Source organism: Hemiscyllium ocellatum, chromosome 24, assembly GCF_020745735.1.
Source record: "Hemiscyllium ocellatum isolate sHemOce1 chromosome 24, sHemOce1.pat.X.cur, whole genome shotgun sequence".
Taxonomy (NCBI): Eukaryota; Metazoa; Chordata; class Chondrichthyes; order Orectolobiformes; family Hemiscylliidae; genus Hemiscyllium; species Hemiscyllium ocellatum.
This window is the reverse complement of record NC_083424.1, coordinates 7,544,331-7,557,591: the sequence shown is the minus strand read 5'-3', so window position 1 is coordinate 7,557,591 and position 13,261 is coordinate 7,544,331. Positions and strand designations below refer to the sequence as shown.

Sequence of the window (13,261 nt, the reverse complement as noted above, 5' to 3'; positions counted from 1 at the left end):
TATTAGATTCATTAGTCAGGGGTAAATGTAGGAGAATGGGTCTGGATGGCTTACTCTTCAGAGGGTTGGTGTGGATTTGTTGGAGCAAATGGCCTGCTTCCACACTGTGGGAATCTTTCAAAAAAAAATACACAAGGATAGCAGATTTTCTTCCCTAAAGGATATGTGATTTTTGTACAACAATCAAATTTGTTCTTTTTTTCAGTTTTAAAAGTGCAGCTTTAATTTGTTTGTTGCTCCAGATTTTAATGTCCTGTATTTTGCCTTTGATTGGTCAAATGATTGCCTGGCCTGCTGTGCTTTGACCAGCAACACATTTGCAGCTGTGATCTCCAGCATCTGCAGACCTCATTTTTTACTCGAAGATATTATCAAAATGTGGCCAGGTTTATGCAAATTGCTGCTTCCTGCCAGCAAATCTCCTCAGCTATCTTGAAACTGGTTCCTGGAAAGCTTGCAAGAGACACTTTGTTAAACCGTCCATAGGTTTCATTAAAAGCTGCCGCAGTTTGTAAACCAATAACGTGAAGTGTTTCTTCAGTGTTGTTAATGTATTAATAAATAGCATGTGTTAATGAGAGGCACACTTCGGAAATTTGGTCAATTTTATGTAAAACTTATTTTACAGAAGTATTAGTTACATGCCTCATTACTGAGGATTCAGAAAAGACCATATCAAGTTATAATTAGGCATTAAACCTTATAATAAATTATAAATTGATTTTAATGTTCAGCTGGAATGAGAGTCTGTATTAAAGCAAAAACAACTGTTCAAAGCTGTGAACATGTGACAATTATTTACACAACTAACTTTTCAAATACAAGATCTTACATAGAATTCCAACAGAACAGTGTCGAAGCAGGTCATTTGGCCCATTGCATCCACACCAACCTTCCAAAGACCAAACCCACCATCTACCCTGTAAGTCTGCATTTCTTGTGGGACATTACTGATGAAGATCTTACGCTGAAAACACCGACTCTCCTGCTCCTCGGACGTTGCCTGACCGGCTGTGCTTTTCTAGCACCGCACTTTTTGACTCTGATCTCCAGCATCTGCAGTCCTCACTTTCTCCCATTTCCTGTGGCTAATTCACCTATCCTGCACATCTTTGGACTGAGGGAGGAAACCCTTGCAGGTGCGGGGAGAATGTGCAAACTCCACACAGACAGTCACCCGAGGATAGAATTGAATCTGGGTCCCTGGAGCTGTGGGACCACCGTGCTGTCCTTGAAGTGACCTATAAACAGTGATTTGATCAAACTCAAGAAATTTGGGGAAGTGTTAGTCCAGCCATTCTTTTGTGCAATTTTTGCATTGAAATATTTGGGAAGAATGTTATAGAAATTGAAACTTTTACAATCAAAGTAATAATTATAAGAATGACCAGCATAAAGAGAGAGAGATATTTGCAAATTGCACCTTGGTAGCTGCCAAGTAAATCTGCTGATTGTATGATCTTGGGTCCACTTTTTGGGTTTTTGAGTATTGAATAATTTGTCTGCACTGCAAGTAATCGTTTGTCAATAATCCTAACATTCAATGCATAATGTTTGGATTGATTCCTGTTTTATTAAAACAGTTTGCACCTTTTGAAAAGTGATTTATCAACTAATCTGTCAGTGGTTTCATTTAATCTTGTGCTGTTTCATTTTTGATTGTGTGTATTGGGTAGAATTATTTGAACTTCATGGATGGTTTTGAAGGAATAAATGAGCAGAGCCTGTTTTCACTGGCAGAAGCAGTAACCAGAGGGGTACATAGTTAAGGTAATTGCCAAAAAAACTGAAGGGCCCATAAAGTTCTTTTTTAAAAAAAGTACACAATGAGGTGGTATTGTATTGAATATCTAACTGCCTGGAAGGATGGTGGCAATAGATTCAGTTCTAGCTTTGTGAAAGGTATTTGATCAAATTAGTTATAAAAGTCATGTTAATATGATTGACTAAGAGGATTGTTGACACATTTTATTTCTTTAATATAGTTAAAGAAGTGACCTTTTCTTTTAAAATAAAATTACATCTCACCTATTTGAGTAAATGTTAGTCTTGGACTGTCATCCTTTTGTCTACTTCACTTTAGGTTTACTTGCTGGCATTTTGTGTGACACTGCTTGAAACTGGCACACACAAGGTTCTATTTGGACTCTCTATTTTAATAAAGCTGTTTTGTCTTGATTGATGCACATGCCTAATGTGGTTTCAGTGAATGTGGGAAGAACTAAGATGAAGACAGAGTTGAAGAATTATTTAGAACCAGAATCGTGTGGCAGACTAACTAATTTGGTGCTTTGACCAGGCTTAACTAGGAAATATTCATTTCTCACCAACTAAAATTTTCTTGAAAGAGTTGAGCTGCAGCAGAGAGAAATATAATCACATGGCCTGAGGTTAGCTTAAGATGCGTCTTCAAGATAGAAAACAAAAATGGGAAATAGGACTTTTTAACTTCAATAAAATCAGAGAAAAACTGGTATCTCTTGTTTAAAAGAAATAGGATAAGCGATTAGATGAAATAACAATAAGATTAAACTGAGTCTGAAAGTTTTAAAATAATTTATCACTTTAAAAATAAGAATTTTTCCACTTTGATTCACTGTTCTAAGACATTATATCTAGACATCTTACCAGTGCTAATGGCTGAAAATTTATTTTGTTGAACTGAAGATTCAATCCACATTTGTATCAGTTCTTGTCTTTTTGGTTTAACATGGTTTCTGTTTTTATAAATTACCTGATTTCTTTCAGCTCATGAGGATGAGGATAAGGATGATGACTTTCGAGCTCCACTCTATAAGAACGTGGAAATCAAAGGAATCCAAGTACGGATGAAATGGTGTGCGACATGTCATTTTTATCGGCCACCGCGATGCTCTCATTGTAGTGTATGCGACAATTGTGTTGAGGTAAGAGATGCTGCTTTTAGAACTTGGTGCTGAGGTGAAAAAAAGCTGGCATTGCATTGTTCATTTTTTTTTGCGTTTCACCCCCTATGTCCTAAAGAAATTTCAGATATGATAATTGCTGCAGTCTCTCCATTAACTTGCCCAAATAATGATCACTTGTGTGTGAATCTTAATGGTGAGCATCAGTGATGTTATTTTATCATTGCTGTTAAGCCTGTGCAGTTACAGTCGGATCTCTGAATATTAATTAAAATCTGTAGTAATGTTTATGGATCCACACCCACACTCAAACATCATCTATTACTGAAACAAATTGTCCTGTTCTTTATACCATCCTGATTTTGATGGGCTCTTTCTGAAGTTAATTGAAATTAACCCTGGGCCTTTTCTAGACTGCTCAGCTGACAAATTCAGAGCTTAAACTAATGAAATTTTTCATTGTATCATTTTAATATGTATATATTGTCTCGTGCTATACAAGCAGAATAATTAAAATAAAGCTTGCAAAGTTGTGTCAGATGTGGACACCTCTCTCAAACTGCATTTTGTTGCAACTGGGGAGAAGAACAGCATTTGGAAAAGGAAACAACTTGCTGAACACTTCATAACTCAGTTCATCTTTGTAGCTTGGTAGTGAGTTTTGAGCAATCTGAGGAGTTCTCAATGGTACTGCTTAACATCATGGTTAAATAAATGGTCAGATAATGCTTTTTTGAATGTATAACATTCAAGAGGCACAGTCAACATCAGTTAAATGGATGATGTACATATGTTGGTGAAGTCATTGTGTTGTAATTATGTTGATTCGATATAAATTTTGACTGCTTCAAAGATTTTTTAAAAAATTTCTCTTTCAATTTTTGTTTTGGTTCGCTCTCATTATTAGGATTTTGATCATCACTGTCCATGGGTAAACAATTGCATTGGGCGAAGAAACTACCGCTACTTCTTCCTCTTCCTCCTCTCCCTTAGTACACACATGATTGGTGTTTTTACCTTTGGACTGATTTATGTATTAAAACATAAAGAAGAACTTGCTGCTCCACACACTGCCATCACGTATCCTTTTGCTGCGTTGCTACATGGATTGAGATACTGTTGAAACTTGGAGTATTCTTCACTCAAGTGGATAGATGAACACCAGTTTGTATTTATGAGTGCCTTTAGCATAGTAAAACATCTAGTGTTGCACTTTAGACAAAATGTGGCATCAAGAAGAAAGAAGATATCTGGACAGGTGACCAAAAAAAAACTCAGTCCAAGTAGAGCATTGTAAAAGATACCTTAAACAGTTAGTTCTTCTTCGGAGGTCTGTCAGCATAGTTGGCTGGATAGCATTGCAGAGTGATGCCAGCAGTGTGGGTTCAGCTCACACACTGGTTGAGGTTACCATGAAGGTCTTTTGTTCTCAACCTTTGACCTCGCCTGAAGCATGATAAATCATCACCAATCATCTCTCGCTAATGAGAGAGCAGCCCGTATTGTTCAGTAGAACTGAGGCAACTTTACTTTTTATTATAGAGTCATAGAGATGTACAGCATGGAAACAGACCCTTCTGTCCAACCCATCCATGCCGAACAGATATCCCAACCCAATCTAGTCCCACCTGCCAGCACCTGGCCTATATCCCTCCAATCCCTTCGTATTCATATACCCATGCAAATGCCTCTTAATTGTTGCAATTGTACCACCCTCCACCACTTCCTCTGGCAGCTCATTCCATACACGTACCATCCTCTGCATGAAGGGTTGCCCCTTAGGTCTCTTTTATATCTTTCCCCTCTCACCCTAAACCTATGCCCTCTAGTTCTAGACTCCCTGACCCCAGGGAAAAGACTTTGTCTATTTATCATATCCATGCCCCTGATAATTTTGTAAACCTCTATAAGGTCACCGCATAGCCTCCTACGCTCCAGGGAAAACATCCCCAGCCTGTTCAGCCTCTCCCTATAGCTCAAATCCTCCAACCCTGGCAACATCCTTGTAAATCTTGTCTGAACCCTTTCAAGTTTCACAACATCTTTCCGATAGAAAGGAGACCAGAATTGCATGCAATATTCCAACAGTGGCCTACTTTTTATTATGTTTGAAACTATTAAGATTTTCAGATTTACTTGATATCCCTGACAGCTTTAGACCTAGCTCTCATATTTAATCAAAAAAATTACAAATTTAATATTAAACCAACATACAAAACTTCAAAAGCAACTTTTAAAAATAATCTGCCATTAAATTCAATTGACTGCAGACAGTGTTTCTCACTGTGTTCAGCCATGAATAACAGAGCAGGCTCAAGGGGCTGAACAGCCTACTTCTGTTCTTTCTTAGTCTTGTGGCCTTATTTGCAATTATTAACAAAATATTAATCAGCATTTTCTGGTGAACTATCCTTAATTAATTTTATTCAAAACAAGTTTGCAAAATATAAATTCTTGCATTATTTTTGAAAATTGATTTTAATTTAGCAGTTTGGTAAATAATGGGTTATGTTGGATCAGAACAGCAATGAGTTGAGTTTTAACAGATTTATTGCATGTACACTGTTCACCCCCTTGACCAGAATTTCAATTGGCCTAAAGGCAGACATGTTGATTATTGACTATCTTTAACTTGTTACAGCATCACAATATTCAGTGGCCTTGGAGTTACTCTTAAGTGAGGGTCCCCTATCCATCAATCTGATCTACTGGAAGATGGACCTGGCTTCAACAGTGTGCATACATGCTAGGCAGTCTATTATTTTGCAAAGCATGTAAAATGGCTAAAACGAAAATCTATTCAGCTGTTCGTTGTGGACAAAGAATTGAATAAAATGAGCTTTGAGGTCATAGAGTCATAGAGATGTATAGCATGGAAACAGACCCTTCGGTCCAACTCGTCCACGCTGATCAGATATCCCAACCCAATTTAGTCCCACCTGCCAGCACCCGGCCCATATCCCTCCAAACCCTTCCTATTCATATACCCATCCAAATGCCTTTTAAATGTTGCAATTTGCCAGCCTCCACCATAGCTCAAATCCTCCAACCCTGGTAACATCCTTGTAAATCTTTTCTGAACCCTTTCAAATAATCAAACATTGAGTGTGAAAAAAGAAAGGCATACACAAAGTACTGTACTACCTAAATAATAAGAGTCATTGCATTCCACAATAATTTCCACAGTAATTCTTTGTGTAAAGTGCTTTGAGACATTGAAAAGATGTGATAAGATGTTCTGTAGGTAGATTTAATGCACTAGAGTATGATGCAAGCAGATTTCACCTATATGACTACCAAGGATGAAAGTGAGAATAAAAAAAATAGAAATATTGTCAATAAAATGCAAGAGATTGCATGCACAAATGCTCACTCCATTCGTATTGGCAGATATTTTGCCCTATGAATAGAAAAAAGGAAGACAATCTTACATTTCTCGAACATGTTCCATAACTTAATATTTCCTAAAGTGTGTTACAATCTGAGGTATTTTTGAATTATAGTCACATTTGTAATATAGAAAACCTAGCAGCTGATTTGAATAAGCAATTCCCCCCCTATAAACAGCGTTGTAATAATTACCAAGCGAAAGTGAGCACTGCAGATGCTGGAGATCAGAGTCAAGAGTGTGGTGCTGGAAAAGCAGGTCAGGCAGCATCCGAGGAGCAGGAGAATCGACATTTTGGGCAAAAGCCCTTCATCAGGAATGAGGCTGGGAGCCTAGGGGTGGAGAGATAAATGGGAGGGGGCTGGGGCTAGGGGGAAGGTAGCTGAGAGTGCAGTAGGTAGATGGAGGTGGGGGTAATGGTGATAGGTCAGAGAGGAGGGTGGAGAAGGAAGATGGACAGGAAGGACAGGTCACAAGGGTGGTGCCGAGTTGGAAGGTTGGATCTGGGATTAGGTGGGGAGAGGGGTCAGTTGAATCACAAAACCTGCACGCACACCTTCCCCTCCTCACCTCCGTCCAAGACCCAAAAGAAGCCTTCCACATCCATTAAATTTTCGCCTACACTTCCACATGTCATTTACTGTATCCATTGCTCCCAAAGTGGCCTCCGCTACATTCGGGAGACAGGACACCTACTCTCAGAGCGCTTCAGAGAATATCTCCGGGACACACGCACCAACCAACCCCACTGCCCCGTGGCCGAACACTTCAACTCCCCCTCCCACTCTGCCAAGGATATGCAGGTCCTGGGCCTCCTCCATCACCACTCCCTAACCACCCGATGCCTGGAGGAAGAACACCTCATTTTCTGCCTTGGGACTTTCCAACCCCATGGCATCAATGTGGATTTTACCAATTTCCTCATTCCACCTCTCCCCACCTTATCCCAAATACAACCTTCCAACTAAGTACCGTCCTCATGACCTGTCCTCCCTGGCCATCTTCCTTCTCACCTATCTGCTTCATCCGCACCTTTGACCTATCGCACTCTCAGGTCCCTTCCTTCCTTCCTTCCACCCCACCCCCTCCCATTTATTTCTCCACCCCCTAGCTCCCAGCCTCATTTCTGATGAAGGGCTTTTACCCGAAACATCAATTCTCCTGCTTCTTTGATGCTGCCTGACTTGTGATAGTTACCAGCCAATCTGATTTTGGAATGTTGCTTGAAGGATAAATATTGGCTAGGACATCAGGCATAACTAGAGCCATAGAATCCCTGCAGTGCAGAAAGAGGCCATTCGGTCCATAGAGTCTGCACTAACCCTTCGAAGAGCATCCCACTCTGAGACCAAAAGAGCATGCAAACTGTGCACAAACAGTCACCCGAGGCTGTAATCAAAACTGGGTCCATGGTGCTGTGAGGCAGCAGTGCTAACCATTAAGCCACCATGCTGCCTTCTCTTTTCTCTTCAGAATAGTAATGGATGAATGAGAATTGAGCACACAACTGAACCAGAGCTGATATACCCAAAGAAAGGTAAGGTTTTCTCTTTTGGTTGCCCAGTGTGCAATCATGTCCTTTCTATGACATTACCTTTGTGTTTGTACTTCTCACTTAATTTCATTAAAATGCCAAATGTGGGTTATGCAGTGATCTCTTCTGTTCAAATGTTCACTTACCTTCAATTTACAAATTATTCTTGCTTGACTATTTGAAAATTCCAGTAGGAATTATATTATATTCACTGTAAAGTGCTTTGGGATATCCAGAAGTTGTGAAAGTTGCTATATAAATGCACGTCTTCCCAGTTTTCATGCAGGACTTTGAAGCTCTCTCATTAGCACAATATGCTGTACAATTAGTTTCCTCACCTTCAGCTGACATCTTGTGCCAATTACCTTGCCTCAATTTGTCTGTATTTTTAATTTCTATCTATGTTTCTCCCGTTGTCACATCTTGATGTTACTTTTCAATTCTGTCTTATCACTAGCAACCCTTCAAGAGTCATGATTTTGGAAAATATTCATAATATTTTATATGTGAACAATATGGGCATACTTAGTTGTTAGCAATGAGGTTGAAAGAGATGTGAAGGTATTGGAACTTGTGTGCCAAGTCAGTGGAATGGCAAGAAACAAGATGAAGAGGATGGTGAACTGTTTTAGTAAATTTGTGAAAGTGATGGGATTTTGGTGCTAAACCTCAACAATGTTCAGGTCACACTTGATCATGAGCACTGTTAAATATCATTCAGGCTGAAGCACAAATAATTTTCAGTTCTGGAAGTTTGAAGATATGCTGTAATGTTGACTTTGAGAAAAGGCAACCGAAGACTTTAAAAGTACATGTATTAAAAAGTATAAAATGGTTTTCTCAGACTCCTCCCTCCCCTTCCTAGACCTTTCCATCTCTATCTCAGGCGACCGACTCAACACAGACATCTACTATAAACCGACTGACTCCCATAGCTACCTGGACTACACCTCCTCCCACCCTGCCCCCTGTAAAAACGCCATTCCATATTCCCAATTCCTTCGTCTCCGCCGCATCTGCTCCCAGGAGGACCAGTTCCAACACCGCACAGCCCAGATTGCCTTCTTCAAGGACCACAGATTCCCCCCAAACGTGATCGATGATGCCCTCCACCGCATCTCCTCCACTTCCCGCTCCTCCGCCCTTGAGCCCCGCTCCTCCAACCGCCACCAAGACAGAACCCCACTGGTTCTCACCTACCACCCCACCAACCTCCGTATACAACGTATCATCCGCCGTCATTTCCGCCACCTCCAAACGGACCCCACCACCAGGGATATATTTCCCTCCCCTCCCCTATCAGCGTTCCGCAAAGACCACTCCCTTCGTGACTCCCTCATCAGGTCCACACCCCCCACCAACCCAACCTCCACTCCCGGCACCTTCCCCTGCAACCGCAGGAAATGTAAAACTTGCGCCCACACCTCCTCCCTCACTTCCCTCCAAGGCCCCAAGGGATCCTTCCATATCCGCCACAAGTTCACCTGTACCTCCACACACATCATCTATTGCATCCGCTGCACCCGATGTGGACTCCTCTACATTGGGGAGACGGGCCACTTACTTGCGGAACGCTTCAGAGAACACCTCAGGGATGCCCGGACCAACCAACCCAACCACCCCGTGGCTCAACACTTTAACTCTCCCTCCCACTCCACCGAGGACATGCAGGTCCTTGGACTCCTCCACCGGCAGAACATAGCAACACGACGGCTGGAGGAGGAGCGCCTCATCTTCCGCCTGGGAACCCTCCAACCACAAGGGATGAACGCAGATTTCTCCAGTTTCCTCATTTCCCCTCCCCTCACCTTGTCTCAGTCGGTTCCCTCAACTCAGCACCGCCCTCCTAACCTGCAATCTTCTTCCTGACCTCTCCGCCCCCACCCCACTCCGGCCTATCACCCTCACCTTGACCTCCTTCCACCTATCACATCTCCATCGCCCCTCCCCCAAGTCCCTCCTCCCTACCTTTTATCTTAGCCTGCCTGGCACCCTCTCCTCATTCCTGATGAAGGGCTTATGCCCGAAACGTCGAATTTCCTATTCCTTGGATGCTGCCTAACCTGCTGTGCTTTAACCAGCAACACATTTTCAACTATAAAATGGTTATGTCAAGTGTACTTTGCCCAAAGACCATTTCTTAACTTATTGTCAGACAATTCTATATCCTGAGCTATTTTCTTGGCACTTTATTTTATGTCAGTAGTGGCTTGCCATTGCCTTGTGCTTTCAGCGCCAGGATGAGAGGCAGGTGCAATCTTCTACACAGGAACTAAAACTGTGCTGTTGGTATAAATCTAAACTAAATACTGTCCCCTAACCAACAAAGTCGAAGAGTGTGGTGCTGGAGAAGCACAGCCGGTCAGGCAGCATCCGAGGAGCAGAATAGTCCACGTTTCAAGCATAAGCTCTTCACCATCTTCTGGTCCTCGGCTGCTACCTGACCGACTGTGCTTTTCTAGCACCACACCCTTGGACTCTGATCTCCAGCATCTGCAATCTTCACTTTCTCTTGGTTGAATCTAACGAACAAAGCTACCCCCCGCTCCCCCCTTGCAGGTAAGGCACAATGATAGGACAAGGGAAGAATGTGGAAGCTGATGAAAGGTCATTTTAACTCCAATGTTAGAACTTTTTGAAACACAAAAAACTGATAATGTATTTATGAGGTCTCCATAAATAGCTAATGGCATTGGCTCGGGGTGAGCACCCTTGTGTCTAAGTCTGAAGCGCATAACACTCGAGCCTCATTCCAAGACGTGAACACATTGTGCAGGCTGACATTTTAGTGCTGTGTTGAACAATATTTCCTTGAACTTTTCTTAGCAGCGTATAGTATTCGCAGTAGGTTATCTGTGCAGAGGAGATGACCTGGGGGGTGCAGTGAGAGAGGGACTGACCTGGGGGGTCAGCGCATAGCCAGCTTGTTGCACTGTGCAATTCTGTTGAGATTAACGTATGGTCATAGAAAATAAAGGAATCTTGTGCATGGCCTACTTGTTCCTTCTGCCATCGGTTCCTGATTGCTGCAAAGCCATGAACCCCCATAGCTTAAAAGAAACATTAATTTTGAGAGAGTCCTGCATTGTTGGGGATACCATTTTTCAGATGAGACGTTGAACATTCTGCATGTAGATTTCAAAATAATAAATAACCTATGCCATTATTTCAAAGAAGAATAACTGTTTGGTACACTGCTCAATATTTATCCTTCAATCTCAAACAGGTTATCTGATAATTATTTCATTTCATTTGGGATCTTGCTTTACACAAATTGGCCACCCATCTCTTGTATGTGAAAAATCTACGCTGTCCTGAATCAAGGTGCTTATAAGTGAAAGTTCTTCCTTTCAAAATGGGCGAATGGAATTCCTTGTTTCTCTTTCACATCTGTTTGGAAAATTCAAGTTGACTTATCGTGTTTGAGTAGGTGATCTGAGCTCTTGAGCAATGGGGAAGGGACAAAAGAAAAATCACCTATGAATCTCATTATTGCTTTCTCACTTTGTGTCAAATGAATGTGGGTGTGGAGATGAGGCAAGAACTGGGAATAGCTGTGATTTCCCCACAATAAAATATCATACTGATCTTTGATTAACTTGATATACAAGAATTGAACAATTAGAATTTGAGGATGTGTAGGGTTTATAGCAGTGAAGGGGTAGAGGAAAGTTAGATATGAAAATAAGATTTTTTTAAGAATAATACACATTTTTTAAAGAATAATATTAATATACATGGAAACTAATTACCTGCAGAGTGAATAGTTCGGAGCTCAGTCTGAAGGAGGAAACAAAGGGTCTGCCATTTGAAATTGAGATGAGAAGTGCTTTTTCTCAGAATATTGAGTGTTTGAATCTCTCTTTTCGAGAGAGTGGTGGTAGGAGGGTCATTGAATGGTTTTAATGCAGTGGTTGATTATATTAGGAAGTCAAAATTATTGCATTAGGTATGAATATGGAGTTGAGGCCACAATCAGATCAAACATGATCTTATTGAATGATGGAGCAGACTAAAGGGGTCACGTGGCCTACTTATGCACTTCATTTGTATGTTCATAAGATAAAAAGACAAACTGTACTTTATATGCAATTAAGACCAATAAGCAGGAGGATATGAATTTAATTTGTTTCTCATTTTGGAGAAACTATTCTATAGGAAGAGTGGAATAACTGTGTAAGAAATATCAAACAGGTGTATTAGATTGATATTATTGAGAAAGTTTACTATGCAACTTTTGCAGTCATCAGTTCAAATAGATTTTAAAAAATTGTTTATGTTAAATTAATCATTACTTATTGAATGTGATTCTTCCTTGACTGAAGTAAATAGCATGGCTGTTATGTGTATAGCAGGTCTTTTCTTCATCCCTGTCGTAGGTCTGACAGGATTTCATATGGTTTTAGTTGCCAGGGGACGGACAACAAATGAACAAGTAAGTTAACCAAACCAACATCGAATTGTAACTTCGAGAAGAATGCATTGAAATATCAATGTTCTCATATCCGGTTTCTACTGTATTTTTGCTGCCTTACTTCAATCACTGGCACACTCAAGTTAAAGGTTTACAAATTGACATTCAGTTGCTGCAATTTTTAAAATATATAGCATTGGTTTATTGTGTGTACTAAATCAGCCTCTTCTGTTATTCAGGTAACTGGTAAATTTCGAGGTGGTGTAAATCCATTCACCCGAGGATGCTGTGGTAATGTGGAATATGTATTATGTAGTCCTTTAGCTCCAAGGTAAGCATGTCTATTAAATTTCTCAATCCTAAATTGAAAAAGATAGATCTGATAGCCAGCTACATTTATAATGAGAAGTGAATTTTAAGTTAAAATCAGGATTTCTTTTCTGTAAATTTAAACCTGATTCAACTTGGATGCAGGAAAAGGAACAAATCCATGACCAAAGTTTGCATGAAATAAAATAAAAGTTCAGGCATGTTACTTTTTGTACAAAGTTTTCAGTAGGCCTGTTGAATGTTTAAGTTTGATGTCACATTTATAAAACATACAATATGTATAATGGTGCTAAAACATAGACTTTAAAGATACCACTTAATAATGTTGCATGAAGTTGGCTGGTTTGGGATCAATGGGTTAGTGTCCTCTGCCTTTATTAACCCCAGCAGACAAACAATTTTTAATGTATTTCTCTCATGCCTTCTACATACCAGTTCACAAAATTCTACCTTTTATATAATAAAGTGAAAATGAAACTTTGTTGTAAATTAAGTCTTATTGACTTATCTTTTATCAATAATTTTTAGCTTGGTTTGCTTAACTATTTATTTTTCTATTGTGCTATTATGAATGGTATAACTGTTATGTTCTATATAAGTTAACTTGGTTTAAAAGTAATTATAGAGCATTTTTTTTGTACAAAAGCAAACCCAGTTTTGATTTAGTCCCTCCCCCCTCTCCCTACCTTCCTCCTCACCTTTGGCTTGCA

The 13,261-nt window shown here is 40.2% G+C and overlaps 1 protein-coding gene across 1 annotated transcript in view; it reads left to right on the top strand.

Annotated features, from left to right (window-relative positions):
• Positions 1-13,261, top strand: part of zdhhc8b (zinc finger DHHC-type palmitoyltransferase 8b) — a 233,969-nt gene that overhangs the window by 207,869 nt on the left and 12,839 nt on the right. The window contains exons 3-6 of the mRNA XM_060843910.1: positions 2,749-2,906; positions 3,793-3,965; positions 12,140-12,242; positions 12,461-12,552. Of these exons, the coding sequence (XP_060699893.1) occupies positions 2,749-2,906; positions 3,793-3,965; positions 12,140-12,242; positions 12,461-12,552 (526 nt within the window). The remainder of the gene's footprint in view (positions 1-2,748; positions 2,907-3,792; positions 3,966-12,139; positions 12,243-12,460; positions 12,553-13,261) is intronic.